General features: G+C 41.7%; 2 protein-coding genes across 6 annotated transcripts; one reads left to right on the top strand and one right to left on the bottom strand.

Moving 5' to 3' along the window:
• Window positions 1-3,080: 3,080 nt before the first annotated feature.
• Window positions 3,081-11,739, bottom strand: TIPRL (TOR signaling pathway regulator). Its single transcript, XM_040545306.1, has 7 exons — window positions 11,476-11,739; window positions 8,307-8,486; window positions 7,350-7,449; window positions 5,717-5,848; window positions 5,221-5,316; window positions 4,433-4,495; window positions 3,081-3,248 (listed from the first exon to the last, which is right to left on the bottom strand). The coding sequence occupies exons 1-7, from the start codon at window positions 11,574-11,576 to the stop codon at window positions 3,099-3,101; spliced, it is 822 nt and encodes a 273-aa protein (XP_040401240.1). The 5' UTR covers window positions 11,577-11,739; the 3' UTR covers window positions 3,081-3,098.
• A 1,617-nt stretch (window positions 11,740-13,356) lies between these two features.
• Window positions 13,357-23,234, top strand: GPR161 (G protein-coupled receptor 161). 5 transcript variants are annotated; one of them, XM_040545289.1, is made up of 7 exons: window positions 13,357-13,478; window positions 14,829-14,939; window positions 15,039-15,450; window positions 15,982-16,706; window positions 18,190-18,294; window positions 21,071-21,190; window positions 22,626-23,234. In XM_040545289.1, the coding sequence occupies exons 3-7, from the start codon at window positions 15,083-15,085 to the stop codon at window positions 22,871-22,873; spliced, it is 1,566 nt and encodes a 521-aa protein (XP_040401223.1). In that variant the 5' UTR covers window positions 13,357-13,478; window positions 14,829-14,939; window positions 15,039-15,082; the 3' UTR covers window positions 22,874-23,234. The 5 variants fall into 5 exon arrangements, with proteins under 5 accessions (XP_040401223.1, XP_040401220.1, XP_040401224.1 ...); XM_040545286.1 differs by having other exon boundaries at window positions 21,071-21,202; XM_040545288.1 differs by lacking the exon at window positions 13,357-13,478 and adding an exon at window positions 13,549-13,768 and having other exon boundaries at window positions 21,071-21,202.
• The last annotated feature ends 1,187 nt before the right edge of the window (window positions 23,235-24,421 follow it).

Genomic DNA, 24,421 nt, shown 5'->3' with positions numbered 1-24,421 from the left:
AACCCCCTCCCCCGCCCCCCGGGTCTTAATCTGCTACCGGGAAACAGGGAAACTTTTAGACATAGTACTAGTACATACATAGATACAACTATACAACTTCCCCCACTCCAGAAAAGTCTCCTCTTATTTCCATAACTAGCCTGAGTTGTCTGATGGGAAACTAATAAGATTATATAGATCGTATGATCACACAAAATCCTGCGTCGCAAGTCTTTATTTTCCTTTATTGTTCCCAGATAAGAACAGAACTATAAAACGTCAGGTATATTTTATTTAGTGACATAGGAGAAAGAATATAAACCGTTGTATATACGTTGTAACAACGTGCTACAAAACAGCTGGAGAATCACCCCACTCCCTCCCTCCAAAATGATATATCCAAAATAGTATTTTTCTCTGGCAAATTTGTACAAGAGAGCTTGCAGTACACCAATTGATAGTGCTGTTTCTTGATAATCTATGTGGTGTAACAGTGACAAAGAATGTTCCAAGTTTTACTTTGTGGTAACTGACTTTCTAAACACATTCTTGTGATTTCTCCAATATTTGCATTCCACTTAAATGCACAGCACCCAAAACAGATGGATATCACAAATCTATATATTCAGGATTCAAGTCCATTCAAGACAACTGCATCAACAGGTCACAGATTAGTAAGTATGATGGACAAGATAAAATACACGATATAAACTAGACATGCACCCTTCTGAACAGTAGGTGTTGATTCTGTGGGTTCCCCCCCTAGACTTTAGCCCCATGGAGATTAATGTTAGCATCGCTGACTAAACCCAAGTCACAACTTTAATTAACGTGGATATGATTTCCTTCATGCTACCACAACATCAGTCACTACCAGCTCTGATTTTAAAGTGTGTTTTTACATGCCTTTAAGGCATGTAAAGTAGTAAATGCTTACATTAAAAGAAGTGCCATGATTTACTTCCACTAGCCAACCATCTCTTCATCCCCTCCAGTTTGTTGTTCCCTTCCTTTCCATTCTCTCCTCATAGACCTTTACTGCTGGAGGGGTCATAAATAACCTTTTATTACCAAATTAATTCTGATCATTTCCATGCTGCATTCATTTACAAACAGATACACACTTCATCACTCCTAAAGTCTTCAGAAAACATGTGCAAGAAGATGAAAAAAACAGAACTTAGGACTCACAAATGGGGAATACACAGGACCTCACCCCTACTTCAGAGCAGCCATAAGTTCACTCATGCAGTTTGCCTGATTATGAGTAATTTCTTCCAGAGACTTTTTAAATTTCAGTTCCCTTCACTCATCTTATCCTATGGATCATAAGTTTCTTTTGTAGTAGTCCTTTCCAAAGGTAAGGCTGAAGGTCTATTAAGGGGAATAAAAAAAAAAAAAAAGAGAGGAAACCTATTCTAATCAGCAACTCTTAAAAAAATAATCCTCACAACACTCAGTGAGGCTTACTCTTATTTTTGCATACAGGGAACTGAGGCACACAAGTAACTTCCCTGTGGTTAGAATAAATCAGTGACACAGGAAAAACTGCCATTAGCTCCTGCCTTCCAACCATATGATCAAATGATTAGGCCAGGCTGCCTCAAACAGAAGTGAAACAAGGTGGGTTGTTTTATTAAGAAAGCAGTCATTTAAACAGTACTACAATTGTATAAAAACAGTTTCTTCTTTAAATGAGAACCATTTCTCAAAAGACCTGATTAATAGAAACAAGCCACCCCAAAACTTGGTATTTAAAGATATGCAGTGTAGAATCTGAAGATTTTTAACCAAAATGTACACGTTCTGGTGTCTTGGAGCATTTTTATCTGCCATTGCCTTAAAGCACAAGGCCCGCTTTTCACTACTGCTTTGCTTCTTGCACTTTATTGAGTGCAAGAAGCAAACCTACAAGTCTAGCTCTCCCAATCTTAGACCAAGCCACTCATGTAATTTAGGATTTCCAAGAGCAATATAATTATTTAAAGTTTAATCCACAAATTACTGATTTAAAACCATAACTGTATATGTGATCACACTTCTACTGATATTACAATTTAAAGACTTTTAAAAATAAACCAAAATTACATATCAGAAATACATACTAGTATCCTTTCAAGGCCATTTAAGCTCCCGTTTCTCAATTTGTAAATACCGGCATCCGTTAGGGATTGAAGACTAAAAAGCCCTCTTCTCCTCAACCATAAGCCACTCTAATTTAGCAAGTTGAACATCAGAACAGTATAACCATCATACATGGGCACCATCTGGTATGTCCAACGGAAGGTAAATACAGTACAATGCATTTCCAATATAGCATGACTGTATCAGCACAGAGACCCCAAGCAATAGTCTCCAGAACTACCTTGAGAAATCTGGCTGACATCAAACTAAGCTAGTATTTGTGAAGAGACTTACCAGTATGTGTCTCTGTTAATCTCCAGCTCATCTCCTGCTCTGGAGAGAATGTCTCACAAGTAAGGTAATTTTACCTTTATAAAGTGTCAAACAAATACAACTTTTTACTCCTCCTTAAAACTATTCTCAGAAGAAATTAATATTCTTAAGTTAGAAATCTGGATCAGAGATTCTAAGAAATAACTTGATTGGTTATTAGCTCACAGTAGAGGAAACCAAGCAAAAAGCATAGTTTAGGACTGAAAGCTCATAACATATGCAGAGGAATTTTATTTATTTTTACTGTAGACAATTTTTCAATAAAAATAAAATTAAGCCAATTTTATGACTCTAGTAGTCTTTTGGTATCTGAAGCAGCAATAACAGAATCTTCACAGAAGTGTTTGTGTTGGAGAGTCCAGGCAATATCCTGCCTAAGTGGTGAACTGAACAGAACCTAGATTCTCAATTGTGAGAGTCCTTCAATGCCACTGAAGACTGTAATTCACCATCAGTCTACCAGATAACTCCAGATACAGGTTTAAAATAAACAAAGATCAAAAAATATTAGCGAAACTTGCTTGAAATGAATCCTGTTTTCTTCTAGGGCTACAGAAAAATTAGCCAAATACTTTATTCCACTAGTAGTGAAACCATGCCCCCGGTAACGGCTACACAATCACACGATCTCCAGTCGAATTCAAGTCCATATAAAGTCACATTTATTTAGACTTAACACACTTGGTTTCCAGTGATGCTTCTGGTTTAGGCTCCAACTTCTCTGGGAATTCTAGTTTTTCACAGATCGTCTCCTTTATGGGTAGATACTGAGAGATCTCGTTAGGTTCCGTGAACAGGGAAGGTGGCACGTGCTAAGAAGCAAAAATTTTAGACAAAATGAGTGAATGGGAGGGGGTGGGGAGGCTAAAAAAAGGGGAAGGGGAATCCCAAAAGCAAACTTTTATGGACAGTTTATCTCTAATTTACCTGATTTTAACACTTGAAGTCAGATATCATTAGAGAAATTTGTGTTATAACTTCAAATACACATACGTATAACCTCTTACTTCATGCATATATCAGTAGGTTGAAGGAAGGTATTTGGTATTTTTAAGCAGCAGATTGTATGACCACAAGAAAGTCGGGGACATTCCAGAAGATCTACAACGTTCATCATTTGAATGTAAGAAACTCTTTGAGAGTCTGTTCTTGGAAGAGACTAGAATGGCCACAACAGATCCCATGTTTAATGTCTTCTAGTCATTGTAACATATTTGCTGGAGTTGTTCAGATTTAGCTATTAATAACTGATATTTCAACATAGGTCTTAGTTTTACGAAGTCTACTACAGACATTGTTTAGCTTTTTATATGAAATACTAGAACTCATTGGATTTTAATTTCATATTTGAAGAAATTAGTTCGTTTAAGCTAATTAATATCTTTCTCTGTAGATTCCTCTAGACAACATAGTTTCACCACATACAAGACATTCGACAGAAAAACAGAAGACATTTTTACAGGTGAAGATAATGAAAAAAAAGAAGGAAAGTAACAAGCGTACCTAAAATCAGGTATTGGGTCAAGAATAAAAATCAACAGTTACAACTCCAAATGTGCTACAATTATTCTGAGCCATTGATGGGAGTTTTAAGATGAACTATTAAAGCTATCTGAGAAAAAATGAGTGAGTTTTTACCACCAAACAGATCTTACCCCCTAATACTACTTGTGAGCATATAACCAGCCCTGAAATTAAACACCATGGGAAATAGACAACCTGATTTTATGGCTGAACAGTTTTAAGAAAGAAAATGAAAAAGCTGTTAACTCAGAAGCAGAAAATATAATCCAGTATCTTGTAATGTGATCAGTAACTCATCTACAAATGCAAATCTGCCCTGAAATCCCTAAATAAATGCTACACAAGTAGAAGGACCTTCCCTCCGTTTAGACTGCAAACCTTTCAAAAGAACAACTTAGGTTGTTTTATGGTCCACACAGAAAATATTATTTCAAAAAGCACACAGGAAAAACAACATTAAAAAATTTAATACCTTTAAACTTGATATTTTGCTTTCTCTGGATGTATATTCTCGCAACATATAGGCCTTGTCAGCCTAATGGGGAAAAAATGCAAAAATTAATTACAAAATTATAATCTAATATCTGTGCAAAATGAGCATTGTAAACACATTCAATTTAGTAAACATCTGAGTTTGATTGACCACAGATTTTCACCTGGGAGCAGAAACATACGTTCAAATTCACAAGTACAGAGAAAGATGTGTAGCAAAGTTGTCTTTTCCAAAAATTACCTTTTTGCATGCAGGCATGCAAAAAAAAAAGACTGAATATTCTTGTTAATTTTTAGTCAGAACACCTCCATCTATATGGATAGAGATAGACGGAATAAGCAAACCACAACTGTTATGGTCCGTCTTATTTATGGGATACTTGAACTCAGCATAGAACGGACAGTCCTTTGCAAGATGAAATTCGCAGTCATACGCTAGACAAGCAAAAAAACCCTGTAAGAACAGTATCACACTATTTACTGTTGTCTATTTTTTGTCTTGCAATGCCTCTCTAATCCATGTTTGTCACATGTATTTAAATCATTACTTCACGTGAGCAATAGCCCACTCTGCTCATACAGTACCTATCACTTGGTTGCTGCTTCAGCACCACCATAATAATAAAATGCACTTGAAAGTTCAGTTCTGGTAACCTCTACGGCCCAAAATATCGGTATTAAATTACAGGAATATCAGCAGGTCTTCTCTGAAAGTAACACCGCAAGGGAGCATCTGTAAAATACTCATGGTGACGAACAAGGGTTTACCTCATGATGAAGCCTTGTATCATTCATCCTGATAAGTACCCCATCAACTCGCAAGAAAAACCTCAGGAGCACAAAAAAGCTGGAAGGCATAACTCTCTGGAAAAATAAATACGTTTGATTCAGCATATTACAACGCTTTACTTCAGGCATGCACTTATTTACATCAAAAATTTACAATGAAACATAGTATGAGTGAGCTTTCAGTGGTAAAGTCAAAATTTGGACTGGTGATATACTGCAGCTACAACTGGTCAGCAGGGCAGACTGTTTCAAAGGAGTCTTAGGATGCAGAAAGATGGAAAAGATTGTTGTCTAGAGCAACTGACAGAAAGATTTCAAAATTTTCAATAAGACGGCATTTTTCAGAGCAAGAATAAAGAACTTTTCATTTTAAACTTCAAATCCCAGAAGAACCAACGTGCAATAAGTGACTACATTGTGCATACATTAGCTAGCTAGGTCACCAAGCCTCTTTTATCCACCTCTCAGTACTCACTATTTTTACACTCAAACTTGACACTCCATGATCATGAAGTTCATCTTCAAACAGAAGTACTTCTTCAAAAAACATAATTTGCTCCCTGGCTTTCAATTTCTCCGTATTTATGTGTTCTGTTGTAGGAACAACCTAAAGAAAATGATTAAGAACAGTTAGTATATGCAGTTCAGTGGCAAGTTAGTAAGTTTATCCCGATCTTAAGAATCCTCCAGTTCCTAGTTTTCTGAAGGAAAAAGCTTTTGTAGCACTGAGCTTAATACATACAAAACTCAAATAGGAAAAGTTAAAATTAAAACTAAAAAGTTTCCAAGAGGAAACACTGATCAAAGCAAAAACCAAGGATGGAAAATTCTGAATAAACTGTCCTCAGGGTACAGGCTTTGTAGGTTACAGTTGAAAATAATTCTGTTTACATTCTGTATTTCATAACATTAAAAGATGCCTTATATTTAACGTATAATTGAGAAATTCTGGGTTATAAACAGTATTCCATGCACTTGGTATTTCTAGCCAACCACAAACCCTGAACAATATTCCAAAAATAAAGCCTTTCCAGGGAAATCAAGTACCTGTATTTTTTCCCCCCATCTTGTGCTCCCTGTATATACTAATACACTTCTGTTGCCTAAAGGCTATAGGCCGACAAGACATGGTTTATTTTTATGCTGTACTTTTAATTCCAGAGTAACTCAAGTGATCTGTAACCAAACACAATCCTAGTGAATTAATATAGATTGCCTGGGAACTTCACTCTAATTTTAAAGTAAACAAAGGGGGGGAGGAGGGGGCTGTCAGTTTAAATATGAGAAGTTACTGTTGCAGAAAACAGAAAGCCATTGAAAGCAGACAGATGAAGTTATCTGCTTTCACAAAATGGCAAGCAACACAGAGTAAAAGTACTAGGCTCAGGGGAGATCTTACTGCTCTCTACAACTACCCAAAAGGAAGGTGTGGGGAGCTGGGGGTCGGCCTCTTCTTGCAGATAACTAGAGACAGGACTAGAGGGAATGGCCTCAAGTTGTGCCAGGGGAGGTTCAGGTTGGAAATTAGGAGACATTTCCTCTCAGTGTGGTTAGGCATTGGAACAGGCTTGCCCTGTGAGGTGGTGGAGTCACCATCCCTGGGGGTGTTTAAGAAAAGGTTGGACCCGGTGCTTAGGGACATGGTCTAGTGAGTGATATTGGTGGTGGGGGGATGGTTGGACCAAATGATCTTGGAGGTCTTTTCCAACCTTAACGATTCTGTGATACTAGAGAATTACACAGCTGATAGTTCTGTTGTGCGTGAGGAGCTCAGGACTTCAGAGGGCCATCCAGCAAGCACTGAAGATGCTCAAGTGCTTTACTCTCCCAGTAAATCATCACTAAGGAACACAAGTGTTCCTACTTAAGTGATCCTAAAATGCTTAAAAACAAACAAAAAACCACCAAACCCAAAGTTATTAAAATAAGACATGATTTGATTAACAGAAAATGCTGAGACGTGAAAAGCCCGAACTATACTTTGAAGTCAGAAACAAAGAACCATGTAAAATTTTAAAGAAGCCTACTGACAGCTTCAGAAAAGAAAAGTGTTTTGTGTTTGACTGAAACAATAAGTAATCAGCATTTAACAAGGAGAAAATGCTTACCTTTAACGTTGCAGTATCTCCCAGCAATGTTCCTTTGTAGTCAGTTGTGTAAGTCCAGTCATACGGCTTGACTACTTCCTTAGTGTGCTCAGTCTCACTCCTCAAGAAGTGAAAAAGAATATAGCATACTTTGTAGTAATTATTAAAAAACTTACAACCTCACATAAGGTTATATATTATGATCCCCACACTTAAGTCCTAACTACTCAAGAAAAACAGCAGTATTGTCTGTACTGGACTGATGATGTCAAGACTTAACCACCCAGCATTGCTTCTTTCACAGCATCTGTGTTTTCATTGTGAATTAGAAAACCGTTACCAGAATTCTCGTGCTAATACTATCTCAATCTTATGAGACAAAATAAAGATTTTTAGTTTGGTGTGAACTCCAATTTTTTCAACGGTAGTCATTTGTTCTTTGAGCAGGCACAATATAATCTGCTGACGACACACAGAAATGACTAACACTGCTATTTGCCTTAGTTTTTATGACAGCTTTGATTTCTTTCCTTGACTTATTCCTAGGTGCTCTACCACTAATTTGGTAAATACTAAGCAGTACAATTAGTTCTCATGCATGGTAATTGTCCTGCTATATTCCTAAGGCTAAGATGTTGGACACGTACAACATTTTGCACTTTCAAACACCAAAGATACAGTCTTGTAATCCTTGAGGACCTACAAGTTTGAATAAACAGAAACAGAACTAAACCATGTTAAACATGTAGTTTATTTCAAGAAAGCCAGGAAGCAACTGAAAAATATAGCTGACCCTGTGTAACAGATAGCATGATCATGGCAAAGAAAAGCTAGGTGACTTCTGTCATCACACGCTGTACCTATGGCAAAACTAAATACAAAGAGGTCTTCAGGAGCCCAGTCTGTGACTTTAAGTACCTTACGACAGTTTCACATACAACACAATAGTACTTGCCCACTGGTGATAAAATACTGTACCTGCTCTCTTGCCACTCCTCTGCACAAGCCACTTTGATCATACCTTGACAATTATTGACACATTTTAAAGCATCTGTTGCATTGAACTCAATTCCAAAACCACAATCATGCTGTATTCTTAGGATATTGTCTCCAAACATCATCTCTGGCAGGGAAGGCATGTGTAATTCTTCAGCCAATCTGCACAGAAAAATAAAAGTCCGATAAAGAGAGATCAGTCAGCTATAGTTCAGTGAAAGCAATCTGTTGTGGAGTACATATTCTCTAGACCAAGTAATTTACATGACGCCATCAGTATATTTTTACAAAACTTTGTTATTCTCCCAGTTAATCATCTGACATGAACTGCAGAATCATTGATCCAAAGTGATTTCTCCACCTTAAGATTCTTCCTAAAGCTTTCCTTCTCCATCACGCTAGTACAAAAGCCTCATACACAGGGAATCAAAAAATATCCGATAAGCATGAAGTAGCAGATTTCAACCTGTTGCAGACAAACCCCTGGATGGTCCATGAACTATTTTTGCAGGTGGCCAAAAAGAGGTTTTATGAAAGAGCACTTACTGTCAGCAAGTTTAAATTCACTATGCAGTGGTCTCTACTTTCATCTTTGGAAGCTTACAAAAAAGAGTCTGAAAACAACCCTGGTAGAGTACGTTGAAAGTAAAATGCGGAAGACATTCCTGTGCTCTACTACTTTCCCAAGCTTGCAGAGGACACATACTGGTATTTGTAACCTCTAAGCATGAAAGCCACAGACCCATACTGCATGAACCGAATGAGCATGATCCCTGCAGAAAATCTGAAGCTATCCTACCTCACTTTTTGATTTATATCCATTTTTATACATACACTATATAAAAATAAATATATACACATGGTGCTTTATATACACACTGAGATTATTTAGCAAAAGACTTCATATACTTCTACGATTTCCTCCCTACCACTAAGTGCTTTATTTGTCAAGATTAAAGAGAACAAACACAGCATCTGAAGAGAAGAAAACTCTAGGAAATACAACTAATTGGGGAATATACAACATGGGGAGAAAAAAAAGCATCCTGCTCACAACTTTTGTATTGCTAATAATGCATTCCCGAACAAAAGTAGTTATTTCTATAATCCTGCAAATGAAAGAACATTATTTGCTGCTCTCTATTCTTACTCTTATTATATTGGTCTCTTCTCCCACATGCCTGTTGATAGGACGAGGGGGAATGGGCTAAAGTTGTGCCAGGGGAGGTTTAAGTTGGGTATTAGGAAGAACTTCTTTACTGAAAGGGTTGTTAGGCATTGGAATGGGCTGCCCAGGGAAGTGGTTGAGTCACCATCCCTGGAGGTCTTTAAGAGACGTTTAGATGTTGAGCTTAATGATATGGTTTAGTGGAGGACTTGTTAGTGTTAGGTCAGAGGTTGGACTGGGTGATCTTGGAGGTCTCTTCCAACCGAAGTGATTCTGTGATTATGCTAACCAAACTGAAACAAAAAATAGCAAATTTGTAGACCTAGAAAGTATGATCCTATGCTTTTCCCAGAGAAGGCGGCATAGAGTTACACACTTTTCCATTTCGAGTGCCACTCAATCTGCAAAGACCAACCCCAGGACAGGAAGAAGTTGTGTAGCTATGGCTCTTTTAATCCTTCACATCTGCAGAGGTTGCCAAGGGACCTTTGTGATTCTGCTTGACAGAAATAACATTTCTACAAGTAATAATGATGTTCTCCAAGCAATAAAGAAGGCAAAATGCCAAAAGAAATGCATTACAAAAAGACGCTGACTAAAAGCACTTGCAACTAGATAGTTTTTGACCCATCAAATTTGAAATGGAGGAACTGTTTTGGGTATCTCATGTTAGGTACTAACCCCTGCACGTAAACAGCTCATTCTGGATTTTTCTTCCCCACCCCGCAAAATCCTCTCCGTTCTTTCAAGCTTGCATTGTACCCCTTGAACCTTTATTTTTCTGCCTTTTTCAACATATTCTGAAAATCTTTGCGTCCCTGAAAACGGATAAAGGTACTTTTTTAAAGTTACAGAGATAACAGTTGATTTTAAAACAGCTACAGTTAAAGAAACTGAATAGAACAGAAGATGAATACAACAGGTAATTTGGCTTCTAGACTGGCAGGTTCTAGACTCTCTCTTGTTTACAGATAATGGAAAGAATTAACACCCTCCTGAGCTTAAGAATAAAGATCTTCATTTTTAAGGGTAACAAAAAAAAGTCCAAAAAGTCTTCACAAACTTGCCAGAAAAATGGGGTACTGTAATAACAGTCCTTCTGCTGCAGAACACAGGCACAGCTTAGCTGAATGTTAAATCCTCTTTACAGAGGAACAAGTGAAACACAGGATTCAAATCTTTTTTTACCTGTAACTGCAAAAACTACAGCACAATTAGTTAAAAGTATTTAGTGAGAATAAAGATGGAAGAACACATCATTTCACACATTTTGACACAGATATAAAATTAAAAAATATATTATGATGGTGTTATAATATATAAAATAATAAAGTTTACATAGCTTAATATACTGTAGAAACAAAGTGTAAAACTCCATACCAGGGAACTTCAGCAAACAAATTTTCCTTGGAAAAACTGAAAGCAACCTGAATAGTTACCTTTAACAAAACTAACAAAATTTCTGTATATTTGTTCCAGAAACTGAAATCTGTATCTGTCAAACTCAGCTGCCACTCAGGTCAATTTAGCACTAAATAGCTGAACTGTTCAGTTCCACATTAGCAAATCTGATTTAAGTACTTGATGCTGACACAGCAGCATTTTCTGCAACAGTTTTACAGCAATAGAAATTACTGGTAGAAGTAGGGAGCAGGCAATCAATTTTTAATAAAATACGCTGAAATAAACGTTACCATAAGATGGCTTATGAGTCTGTTGATCGCATTTAAAAGCATCTTAACGTCCCTTAAAAGGTAATTAAGGAAAGCAAGCTTCTAGTCAGGGGGCTTCAGGTCCAGACCTCCCAAACCGTTATCCATCGTTAAAAAACAACGTCTGTAACCCAAACCATCCCAGTTTCCCATGCCAGAGCATCCTCGCAGGAGAGAAAACCAAGCAGACGACGACAAAGTGAGGTTCTGGCGCGGGCAGGATCTCCCTCCCCCGCCCCGAGAGGGCCCAGGCTCTCGGGGCCCGCCTCACCTCTCGGCCTGCGCCGACTTCATGATGTGCGTGCGGGCGGCGCTCAGCCGCCAAGGCCCGAAGGTGAAGTCGCGCCGGCTGCTCTGGAAAACGGGGTGCATGGCGCAGGCCGAGGGCACGGCCCCGCCGCCGGGAAGGGGCCGGAAGGGACGGCTCAGCACGGCTCGCCTCGGCTCGGCTCGGCTCCCTCCCGCAGCCCTAACAGCAGCGACGGCGCCGCCGCAACCTCCGCAACCGCCTTCCCCTTCCGGCAGCGGCAGGGGGCGGCGCCCGAGCTCGCCTCAGCCCCGCGGCGCCCTCTTGCCTCGCCCGGCTGCCGGGCAGCGCCGGCTGTTACTTCGCTGACTTTCGCTCCAGGCGCCTCGGGGTATTTTGTGTACTGCGTATGTCCGTATATACATGTGTGTGAAATCATCCCGCACTGGTTGGTTGTGTTCTTTAATGTTGTCTAAAGGGGATCTTCAAAAAGCGTCAAAATTAAAGCCGAAAGTCCTGTAGAAACCCCTTGGTACCGCTGGCTGTGAAGGGTGTAAAACCGTTCTGGGATGCACGAAGAGGATGCCGGTCCCGCTTTTCTGCATCACTGGGGGCAGGCAGCCCAGCTCGCCAGCAGCTCCTTAGCATGGGGCATGGCTGGACAGGCTGCTGTGCTGGGGTGAGCGAGGCAGCGGGCGGGAGAAGACAATGGCCCTCCCACAGAAAGCACCCTCTGTCTACGGGGTGCCCAAAGGGCAGCACAGATGCAGCTGAGCTGTTGACTTTGCACCAGGTACCTTGCCAGGAAATGGGTAAGGTTGGTGTTAGGGATGCACAAGCACAGTATGTAGGTTGTCCTTTGCACCTCCAAGTATACCTCTTTGCTTCTTGGGAAAGAAAAACACCCCTTGCAAAATCCGTGGTAAGACACCTTCTGTGTTACTTTTAATAGTTTTCGGGGGGGCCTAGAAGGTTGAACAATTGAGATGTGCCCCTCTCTGTGTGACTTACTTGACCCATGTGCTTGGGCAAGCAATTTCTCCTCCTGTGGAAAATGGATTCCTGGGTTTATGTCGAGCCTCTGAGCTTTGAACAGGGCTCTGAGGTGCCACAGTGGTGGGGCGCACAACTCTGTTCCCCCTGGTGCTGAGAAGTCCTGGGGCTTACCAAGGATGATAAACCGAGCAGAGCCAGGGCCTGGCTGGAGGAATCCTTGAATCATTAAGGTTGGAAAAGACCTCCAAGATCATCTGGTCCAACCATCACCCTACCACCAATGTCACCCACTCGACCATGCCCCTAAGCACCACATCCAACCTCTCCTTGAACACCCCCAGGGATGGTGATGCCACCACTTCCCTGGGCAACACGTTGCAATGCCTGACTGCTCTTTCTGAGAAGAAATGCCTCTTCATTTCCAACCTAAACCTCCCCTGGCACAACTTGAGGCCATTCCCTCTAGTCCTATCACTAGTTATCTGCGAGAAGAGGCCGACCCCCAGCTCCCCACACCTTTCAGGTAGCTGTAGAGGGCAATGAGGTCTCCCCTGAGCGTCCTCTTCTCCACACTAAACAACCCCAGTTCCCTCAGCCGCTCCTCACAGGACTTGTGCTCCAGGCCCTTCACCAGCTTCGTAGCCCTTCTCTGGGCACGCTCCAGGGCCTCGATGTAGTGTGGGACCCAAAACTGAACACAGCACTCGAGGTGCAGCCTCACCAGAGCCGAGAACAGGGGATCACCTCCCTGGTCCTGCTGGCCACACTATTCCCGAGAAGGGCGCGGCTGTCGCTGAGACACGGCAAGCAGCGCCGGCGGAGCCTCGGCGACCCCCTCCCATCGCAGGGCGGGGGCTGTCGGAGAGAAAATGGAGGGAGGCGGCGGTGGGTGGGGAGAGGGAGAGGGGGCGAGCGCGGCGGGGCGGGGCGGGGGCATGGCTGGGGGAGGCCCGGCGCTTCTCCGCGGGCGGTTGCGGGGGGTCCGGGCCGCCCTCAGCCGCAAGCTCCCGCCCTGGCGAAGACGGCGGCGGGTGAGTGCGGGACGGCGCCGCCGTTACGGGGCGGGGCAGGGGGCGCCGGGCCCCGCTCTCCGCCGAAGGGGCGGGCGGGGACGGTGCGGGGCTGTCTGAGGCGAGGCGAGGGATGCCCGGGGGAAGCCGTCCCCCGCCGGGCCCCCGGCCTTTGTTCGTTGCCGGAGGGAGCGCGGGGGCAAAATGGAGGCGCTCCCCGGCGGGGGGCCCTCCTCGGGCCGCCCCCCTCAGCCGGTCGCTGCTGGGTGCCCGTCGACTTTTCTGGGCGCTTTCTTCTCCTCCTCGTCCCGGTGAGGCGGGACGGGGCGCAGCCCTGAGGGGATGAGGCGGCCGGGAGCAGGCGGCTTGGCACCGTCGGCGCCGGGAGGAAGGCACCGGGAGGGCTCCCGGAGGCGGTGCGGGCACCCGCGGAGGGAAACTTGAGGGGAAGAGCTTGTGCGATGAGCTGCCTCGCCGAAGAGCTAAGCTGTGCTTTACAGAACATGGCCCGATAATGCCTTCACTTAGGCTCTAGCCCAGTTAAAAATCAAGGAAAAATGGCTTTCCAGCCTGACATTGCTGCCGAGGGCCACAGCAGCCTCACGGATGGAGAGGCACTGGGTGTGCTGGCTGTTTGGGAGCAGCGGGTGGGCACAGCCACAGCTGAGGTAACTCTCTTGAGTCCCTCATTTCCAAATGTCAACTTTGTATTGAAAAGTTGAAACCAAACTCTTTGTTGTTTTCAAACCCTGAGATGGGACAAAATGAGGTTGCGAGTGAGTGGGATGGGTGCTGAGCACTGAGAAATCACTGGTTAAGGGTTCTCAAACATTACTGCAGGTGAATGAACCACAGCTTAATGCAAAGTGTCTTTTGAACCTGCTGTACTGAAGGCTACTTTACCCTAGTCTTCGGTGCTGGTGATAAAATTGAATTGCTGATGTAGCTAAGATGATTGTGAACATGGAGAAGTGACACTAAGAGAGTACATGCAATGATCCCTGAGTTTTCGAATGTTACTTGGCAACTGTTAAGAAAGTCAGCAGGGTATGACTAGCCAGACATCCACAGACCAGCAACAAAAGCTGCATAGGCAGAATACTGTGTAAAAATAGGGATAAACAGGCAGAATTAAAAAAAAAAAAAAAAAAAGGGGGGGGTAGGGGAATGTTTAAAAAAAAAGTGTATTTTAAGTAAGAGAAACAAAGACTAATAGTTACGTTATTATTGTTTCTTCATGGCCTAGATGAAGTGACTGAGATGTACAGTTCATAAGTATGGCTTAGAAACAAATAAGATACTTAGAAAATTTGTAAATAAAATGTGTTTATTTTCTTTGTTTCCTGTCCCTCCCTTTTTTTTGTCTTTCAGATAGTTTCTTCACTTTTCTAGGCTTGGTTCTGTCATTGACCTCTAGTGTGCCTGTAGGCAATCTCCTGTCCCTTCACTTTTCCATCTAAAATGGTTTCCTGCATCCTACAGGTAAAGTTTAATTAATGCAGACAAATGGTCTCTCCTCTTTGGAGAGGGTGTGAGGAAATCTTGCCTGCATGTTTCTGAGTGGTGGTGTTCTACTTCTAGCTGCTCAGCATGTCTTGGCTGCTCCCACTCTGTGCGCTCTGACCATGAGCAGCAATTCCTCCCTCAGCAACGCGAATGGCCTGAGGAACCTCACCGCGCAGGAGGACGGCGCAGTCAGAGTCACTGAGTCCATTGCTATAATCATCATTGCTATTTTCATCTGTTTGGGCAACCTTGTGATTGTCGTCACCCTCTATCGGAAGTCTTACCTTCTCACATTGAGCAACAAGTTTGTGTTCAGCCTGACACTCTCCAACTTTCTGCTCTCTGTATTGGTGCTACCTTTCGTTGTCACCAGCTCCATCAGGAGGGAATGGATCTTTGGAGTCGTTTGGTGCAATTTCTCAGCCCTGCTCTACATGCTGATCAGCTCAGCCAGCATGCTTACTCTTGGACTCATAGCTATAGATCGGTAAGCAGCTTTTTATAATGAATGATAACTAATTGCCTAGTCGTTCTATAGGGTGCTTTGTTGGCTGTTCGTAGACCTGGACAGCACTGGATCACACTGTGTACTGTTGCAATGTCATTTTCTTTCAGCGTCGTGTGAAATTTTGACAGAGAACAGAAGAAAGTGTTGTCATGACGACATAGAAAACTGACAATACGTTTAGATTTTTTTGATGCTAACAATGCTGTAATCATGTATTACCTGAAAAACAAAAAGTAATGGTTTAAAATTTCATATTATACTCTACACATATAGGGACAGATTTAACAGATATATTTGTGCCTTCAGCTGACTTTACAATCTTGCCTGCAAAGATCTACATTCTTATATGCAATTATTCTTAAAAGAGTCCCTAAGGTTTGAGGTTTGGAGAAAAGAGCTTGTTCTATAAGTAGAACTATATATCAACATAATTAAAATATGCTCTTTTTTACTGTACATCTCTTGTGCTCCTGTTGACTTTTTCTTTTTTCTTTTTTCTGGGTCCTCCAGGTACTATGCTGTCCTGTACCCTATGGTTTACCCAATGAAGATTACAGGCAACAGAGCAGTGGTAGCTCTCGTGTATGTGTGGCTACACTCCCTTATTGGCTGCCTCCCTCCTCTCTTTGGCTGGTCGTCTTTGGAATTTGACCAGTTCAAGTGGATGTGTGTGGCCGCCTGGCACAAAGAGGCTGGTTACACTGCCTTTTGGCAGATCTGGTGTGCGTTGCTACCTTTTGTGATCATGATGATCTGCTATGGGTTCATATTCCGTGTGGCTAGGATTAAAGCCCGCAAAATCCACTGTGGTAGCGTTGTCATTGTGGAGGAGGACTCCCAGAGGAACGGGAGGAAGAACTCCAGCACCTCCACGTCCTCCTCGGGCAGCCGAAGGAACACTTTCCAAGGGGTTGTCTACTCTGCAAACCAGTGCAAAGCCTTCATAACCATCTTGGTTGTCATCGGCGCTTTTGTTATCACATGGGGGCCTTACATGGTAGTAATTACATCGGAGGCACTTTGGGGAAAAAACAGTATTTCCCCTGCCTTGGAAACATTAGCTACATGGTTGTCCTTTTCCAGTGCTATTTGCCACCCGTTAATTTACGGACTGTGGAACAAAACGGTGCGCAAGGAACTACTAGGAATGTGCTTTGGGGATCGGTATTATCGCGAGTCCTTTGTTCAGCGGCACAGGACTTCGAGGTTATTCAGTATTTCCAATAGGATCACAGGTAAGACACATAGCTGCAAAAGGTACTCTCTTAATACCATTAAGAGCAATGTCTCTGTGTACTTGGCATATTTCAGGGCTCTGTAAAAAGTGATATGTTTCTGGAGGCTTCAGCAATCTTGTTCAGTTTATCATAGACACTTGGAAGAAGAATTTGTTTTTTGTGGGAGTTAACCTCTTTCTCCTACTCTGGTAAAATTTTTTCTGCCAGAGAAGACATAGTGATGAGGTTGATAAAAATTACTTATTTTCTCTCAAACTCTTCTTTTCATGTACCTGCCATTTCATGCTATCTAGACTTGAGGACTGCCAATAGTACATTTTGCAGCACGTAAAGTACACTAGCTTTATGGTACAACTCTTTGAGATTCACTGAAGTTACTGTTTCTGTAAATTCAGTTTTCAGTTTTAGTGGTTGTGAAGAAAAGATCATAAACGATGTCAAACTACATAAAATACTAAAACTATTTGATGTGTCCCTAAGTTGCGGGCTGAGGACTCCAGATGCTCAGAGCTTCTTTTTTAAGTAGTAATACAGTGAAATTCTGATTTTTGATCCTATTTAGAATGTTCCAAAACCAGGAAATCTTTATGGTGTTCCTTGGGGCATTTTGTGCAGAGCTGGGAACTGAAGTTATATAATTGGGAACGAAAATCTGAAATGTAGAAGGAAAGGGAGAGCAGCAAGACCTCTGTTTCTGCAACCTAGAATCACAGGGAGAGACTCCAATTAAATGAAGGAGTTGTGCAGCTGCAGCCACATCACAAGTTGTGAGAGTGCAATAGATCTCTTAACACTCCTCCCTTTCATATATCTGTATGGAGGAGATGCTGTGGATGAATACAGTGGGAACTGGAGTGGGAGGGAAAAGGAAGATCTTTCTTTTTCCAAGTGATAAGAAACTGATAGCTTCAAATTTGCTAGGTGTACCAGCTAGAGGCTGGTAAAAAATAAAAAATAAAAAATAAAAAATCTTTCTGCAGGATCTAAAGACAGCACCTGTGTAAGAATCCTGGATTCTCCTCCCTTCTTTGCTTGAGGACTTGAGAGAAGCCAGGTGTCTCAGTGCCCCGGCCTTGCTAGTAAACTTCCTGCCATGCTAATGGCCTGTTGCAACTGCTGGTGGCTACCAGGTTGTTTTCTGGCTAGGAGTCTGACAAGTGGCCCCATCTCTCCGTGTGTATGCTCTGTGTTCAGCCTGGCGTGCTGATAAAACGGGCAATTGCAAAGAGAGTGTGAGGGGGAGAGATGGTTCAGGTAGAAAGGAAACTTGGCATGTGGAAGGACTCCAAGGATACGTGAAAGCTGCTGACTTCTAAGATGAGAGGTCCAGGTGCTGTGCACTCTGGATGAGCAGGTTAAGTTTTATATGTTTGTGTGGAATAGGGTAAATGAGACAGTAAAGTTGGTATTACTGGAAAAAGTTTTTACTTTTATAGACCCCTTAACCATCCATTGTGTAATGAGAATGAATCTTCTGCAGATTTGGGACTGTCCCCTCATCTTACTGCCCTCATGGCAGGCGGACGGCCGTTGGGAAACAGCAGTAGCACAGGAGACACAGGTTTCAGCTGTTCACAGGATTCAGGTAACTAAAAATCTCTTGCTCTCTTTTATTGGGCAGAAGCTTGCACTTGTGACTTGGCAGAACTCTCTGGGTTAGTCTATTTGCATACTTGGATGACTCTTGGTAGATGGATAACATGAAGCATCTGTTCCAGCTGTCACAACAGAACTACTGCAGTTCTTTTCCTTCGTTGCTCTCCATGTATCTATTTGCAAAATACTGTTTACTCTAAGGAATAATGACCCTCACTTGGTAATGCTTCTAAGGAACAGGAAACACTGCTCGTGCTTTTCTCCTTCAGTTTCTATCATTCTTCAGGGTCTTTCCCTGTATCCACAACGAACAGAGCAACGAAGCGCCATGGAGAACGCTTCTCTGTTTCCTAGTTTGCAATAGGCCTTGTCACATTCATCCTGCAATCAAAACATGTCCGCTTAAGATGGTTTCAGCTTGGAATTGCGTCATTACTTAACATCTCAACTGAAGGTGGTTTAGAAAAGGGGAAAAACTGCTCAGCCAGTCATTTTCTATCCATAACTGTAGCTAGATTTTTCTGGCAGTTATTTCAGCTACCACCCCTTAACTGCACTATAGTTATTCTAAGGAGTATTTCTGCTCTATATACACCAGAGGGTGATCTTCTAACATTTACTTGGTAGTAGAGGTTTGTTTCTTACATTTCTAAAGGAAGTCTAAGGAGCTGGGACTTACTCTGGTAGTGGTTTTATGCTGGTAGCTCTATGCCTGCTGTGGATATTCTGCAGCTGTATGTTATAAATGAGAGCAACATTGTATGAAACCTGCCTCATTTGAGAATATGGTATGTTATCATCTTTTGAGGAATGATATCAAGCAGTTTAAACAAACAAACCAAATTCATATCTAATACCATTAGAAGTGCTGCAGTTGGTTATGGAGGGGATACAGTACATCTGGGAATGGACGCATAGTTCTCCACTGTGAAATAACATTTCACTGGATTCTTCACTAGGAAGAACTAAAGAGCAGAAATAAGTCTTAGTTCGTCTTCAGTGCTACCCACTGCAGTAAATGATCCTGTTGCCTGCAATGCAGTGCTTGTATGTACCCTACCCTGCTAGATGGAGGCTGGACTTTTCACATTGTTAAAGAAAAAAAAAAACAAAGGTGAAGCTGTAGGAGATAAAAAAAAAAAAAAAAAATACAAGCAGTGCCAGCTGTATACAAAATAGTGAAGTGGGAGATCTGAGTCCTGATTGCTAGAATTGTTGCCTCGGATCAGTTATTCTAAAGGACAGATCTACCATGTAAGAGGCTGGTCTCTTCACTAGCTTCATCTGAAAAAATGCAGTGAACTAGCACACTTGAAAAAATGTGCTAAAATTCGGCTTCACAGAAGAAAGTATTTCTTTCTTGCTAGCACCACCCTTCCGTTGTACACTACATTTCTGAGGAGGATTCTGTATCTTTGGAGATCAGTAAGTCAACTATTTTCTGTAGACAGCCTCAAACCCCAACTGATCCATAGAACAACATAGCAAGTTGGTAGCTTACTTTGTGCTGTGTCTTAGGTCAGCAGCTCATTCTCTTGTGTACTGAAGGAAGGCGCATGGCAGAGCATGCAAGTTTCACTTTAAAAAAAATTATCACTTTGCTGACAATTCATTGTTATCTAGCAAAGACTAGACCTATCAAGCAGTATGTTGTTCTAGAGGTACGTTCCCAGTGATGTCTTTCTCTCGCTTCCTGTAAAATTGGCATTGGAACACCTCCTCATTGCAAAAAGAATAAATTTGGGAATCAAAAGCATTGAAGTGGATGAGGAGGGATGTGAAGTCACCATCTGGAGGAGTTAAGAAACCTGTGAAGGCTCTTTGTCCAAGGCTTGTTGCTGTGTCACAGGAGTAAGTGGACTGAAAGTAAAGTGTAAAAGATTGAGCCAGATGAAGCTGTGTCTTGCAACAGTGGTGGCTCTGAGGGCTGCTCGCTCAGCATAGTCCTAGTATCTCCCCAAAATGTTTGCTTTGCCTCTCCCTTATACAGCAGAGACACCAGCATTGCAAGGGAGGGCTAGGTTGCAGTCTTGCCCTTTGTGTGAAACCATTGCAGAGTTGTCAAGGTGAATTTCCTTGTCCTCATACACTGTTTTATATTGGAAAGGTGCAAAGCAAGTCCTGGGAGGTGAAATAAGAAAATGACTCATAAACTGAAAAAATGACTCATCAGACAAAAATTATTCCCAGACAGCAAGCTTTTTTTTTTTTGTATTAAAATACACTTAATGAAAATCAAAATATGTAGTCAGAGACAAAGTAAATTGTACAGAAAAATTCTCCAGTTCAGATTTCCATTTGTGTCTGATTACAAGCATGACATTTGGCAGCTGTGGTTGTCTGCCTCTTAGGTGGCTGTTGTTAGCTGCTGTCTTGACTAGGAGATGTGGAAGTTGCCCTCAACTTCACCCTTTATTTACTGAAGGTAAGGTTTCACCTTTGCCTGACGTCCTATTGATGTTATAATCTCTGTGGTTGAGCATTTTGGAGCTGCTTAAGGTTTTAGATTGCTAATGAGAAAATACTTCCAAATCCTTTCAATGAAAACTCTGATCTCGTCTTTTTTTATCTTCATCTTTTTCTGTGCAGTATCTAATTGAAACTGAAATTTACCCACAAAAGCTGTGTTTAGATATCTTTTTAAGGGACTGCTGTAGACTGAAAAGTTTTTGCCACCACTTTAGTTTGTCTAATCTCTTCACGTGACTTTGTTACTGTGTGCTGGTGTTGCTCTGTATTGCCTGAGAACTCCTGCTTTGTTTCAGGAACAGAGGCAATGCTTCTTGAAGATTATAGCTCAGATGGCCCTTCTGTCCCACACTGCCTCTGTCCTCCTCGAAGGAGGAGTTCTGTGACATTTGAAGATGAAGTTGAGCAAATTAAAGGTGGGCTTAGGGGTAAGTTCTCCCCCTTTCTCTTTCTTCTCTTTTCTTTCTCTTTACTGAGAATGTTTATCAATAGATAGAAGTGGAAATAGATGAACCATTTACAGTTTTTTTTCCAGTTAGCTCACTTGTTGGTTCTGTGCCAGCATAGTGTTGGTGTGATGATCTGTAAATATGTCACAGTTAGTTTAATTTCAGCTGATGGTTATGAGAATATGGACTATAAGACGTGATAATTGGTGTCTGAATTTACTAAATAATGATTGTGGACAGAATAAAAACGAACAGAATGCCTCCAAGTATCAAGTAATAATTAAGCTTGGCTGATTTTTATGTTTCTGAAATAATAAGGTTTCCTATGGAATTTTCTCTTCAAACATCTCGGCAAAATTTACTCTTCTTCCCTCTTACAAGGGGGCAGACATCTATTTATTTTTTTTTTTGTGCAGTTCAGTGAAGAAGGGAGGTCTTAGTGCAAAAGTTCTTCGTGGGTTTAGCAAGTTTTCCTGGCATTTCTGAGGGTTTTCAAGATGACTGAGACTTTTGATTTCAGCAGCCTCGTTTAAAAAGTGCATTTAGAATGAACACCTGTGTCTTTGACCTCTTCTGGTGTGCAAAACTCTCTAACTTCTCCCCTGGAAGTGGAACTGAGTTCCACAGTGTGGGCTGGAACAAATTTAAGCCTAAGGACAGTAGACTGCTGATTATTTATTTATTTTTTTACTACATGGAAGAAGCTCTTAGAATTTGGGGATTGTAAATCCATAAACACAAAATCTGTTGTTTGTCAGGTTTAAAACGTTATAAAATTGTTCTTATGCTCCACTGCTGATGTCAGTGAAGTGTGAGATCTTATTCCAAATGCAGTGGAAATGCCTGGAAGGTTTTAAGTCCAGTTTACAGCAGCGGAAGTACAAATTGAGAGTGAGAGTTCTGGTCCCATCTTCTGAATGAATTCTTGGCTGATGCCAGGCAAATCTCATTGTCCCTAATCCTGTAGTCTATATAGTAGGTAGAAACTGGGCTGTCAACTTGAGTTGGGTATAAATTCAGACCAATAAACTCCTGTATGCATAAACTGAGAAAATCATTCAACATACAATTGATTACGTTAAACATAGCGTATGGTTGACATATAATGTTAAACATGTATGTACGTATTTTGCTTCATCAGATCTCGTTTGTTTTCATTTGAATTGGAGGTAGTCTTTTTCTTCTTGACCTGTGGTCACTCTGAAGCTTTGTGATGGTAGAATGATTTGGGAATCCTGGTACTCCTTGGTAGATGTGCTGTGTAGGGTCATTACTTTACAAAAGGCATGGTCATAACTTTTCAAAAGGATCAGTATTCAAGCATTTGCACAGCCATGCTGTTTGACTGCTAATGTTCTGATATACTGCTGATTGTTCGTTTGTTTTTTTTTTTTTCTTTCAGAAGTTGCAAAGAATTCTGTTCTTCACGTAAAAGCTGAAGTCCATAAATCTCTGGACAGTTATGCATCCAGTTTAGCCAGGGCTATTGAAGCTGATGTGAAAATCAGCTTGTTTGGGGAAGGTGCTTTACCAGGAGCTCTGTTCCCTGTGCGGACTCTGCCGGGAAGCAGCATGAACACACGGCGTGGTATCAGGCCCCATGCTAGCCAAAGACTTCAACTGCAGAGCATCGATGAAGGGAATATTTGACAGGAGAACTAGAGGAAAAAAAAGATGGAACAAAACCACTAAGCGGGACCTACTCTGTCTACTACTGTTTTAACAGAAACAGGATACCTTGTTGGGATGTTTTCAGTGTTTTTTCAACACTTGAAAGCCAGTTGAATTCTGGTACTTGCATCAGCATTTTGCAGCAGTTTTTGCTTACTGTTTAGGGTGCTATTGACTCTTTTGTGCCATGTCTTAAATCTATCACACAAGGCATAGGAATGCAGGGTTTGGTTTCATCAGCCAAATCATTAGTCCATCAAATCTCGTGTCCATTTTTGGCTGAAGCTGATAGAGGAATGAAAAAGGACAAGTATGTGCAGTATTTAAATAACAACTGTAGTGATACTTTTCTGGCCACCAGGATCATCAGTTTATACTTGATAGCTGGCGTGTTCTGATAGGAGCTCATACTTGAGATACTACATACAGTCTTACTGTCACAGACTTCCAAATGATGGAGCATGGACTTCACTAAGGGACAAAAATTGAGCTTTACCAATAGCTCATGCACATCATGGTCCTTCTTACCCTTGCTAGCAGATATTTCTGGCTGTTTGTCAGAATGCTAGATATGAAACCGAATTGTACGTTGCTTCTGCTTTACGAGACACCATCTTCTCCAGATGTAACGGGTGGAAGGAGACCAGTGCTGGAAATAGCACAGATATTTGGGGAAACTGTCAGTGCAGAGTTCTTAGTTCTCTAAGAGCTTCAGTTCAGTTCCCTGGTTTTGCTTTTACTAAAAGGGCATGCTCTACAGCTGCAGGAAGACAGGATATAAATAAGGTATTACCACTTTAATTATATATTCAGGATTCATCTTTTGCATAGAAGGAAGTTCTATGAATTATTTTTTAGTCATGGGGGGATGTAGTATTTAAGCAATAATTACCTCAGTGCACATATTTCTTGCAGTTTTAATTAATTAATCTGTAGAATAAGAACATTTAGCACTTACATTGCACTTTGCATGTTCCAAGCACTGTACAGACATGACCTTGTTTAGGCCTGTGTGAGAGGGCTGATCAGCCCTACTTGCCAAAGGGAAATGCAGCAATGCGTTAGGCTGGAAATGAAACCAGCTGCAAAGGTGGAAAGATTTTTTTTTTTTTTATGAAAAGAGAGATGAGGTGGATCTTAGGAAAACACCCAGCCTAAGGAAGCTTTCTGTGCCTTCCTGGGCTAGCCCCTTTCTTCCTTTATGGGTGTTATAGCCCTGCCTTAATGCTTCTTTCAAAGATGTAGAGGAGACATAAATTAGTAGAATGATTTCTAGGGTCAGTAGCAGACAGACCAAAGGACCAGTGAGTTGCGTTTATTTTCACTGTCTGTTCTCCCTGTCCGTCCTTTGAAGCGTTTTCTCCTTAGAATTGGTTTGAGTTTTTGCAGCAGACTCTTTGGAAATCAGGGGCAGGATGTTTACATCTGGGCAAAAATCGTGTGTATGGTTGTTAAATTATGGCTGTGCGCAACTTGCTCAAAGGCACAGAAACAAACTGTCTCTGAGGCAGAGCCTCCGTCCAATAC

This window comes from Cygnus olor, chromosome 1 (genome assembly GCF_009769625.2).
Source record: "Cygnus olor isolate bCygOlo1 chromosome 1, bCygOlo1.pri.v2, whole genome shotgun sequence".
Lineage (NCBI taxonomy): Eukaryota > Metazoa > Chordata > Aves > Anseriformes > Anatidae > Cygnus > Cygnus olor.
This window is presented reverse-complemented; position numbering and strand designations above follow the sequence as displayed.

Bases quoted from the DNA above. Each gene is read 5' to 3' on its own strand.
- TIPRL (XM_040545306.1), bottom strand. From the start codon at position 11,576: ATGCACCCCGTTTTCCAGAGCAGCCGGCGCGACTTCACCTTCGGGCCT. The intron at 5,849-7,349 runs GTAAGCATTTTC...CATTTTCTTTAG, and splicing joins GAGATACTGCAACGTTAAAG to GTTGTTCCTACAACAGAACA. The intron at 4,496-5,220 runs GTAAACCCTTGT...TTTCCCCATTAG, and splicing joins ATACAAGGCTTCATCATGAG to GCTGACAAGGCCTATATGTT.
- GPR161 (XM_040545290.1), top strand. From the start codon at position 15,008: ATGTTTCTGAGTGGTGGTGTTCTACTTCTAGCTGCTCAGCATGTCTTG. The intron at 16,707-18,189 runs GTAAGACACATA...AATCTTCTGCAG, and splicing joins TATTTCCAATAGGATCACAG to ATTTGGGACTGTCCCCTCAT. The intron at 21,191-22,625 runs GTGGGCTTAGGG...TTTTTCTTTCAG, and splicing joins TGAAGTTGAGCAAATTAAAG to AAGTTGCAAAGAATTCTGTT.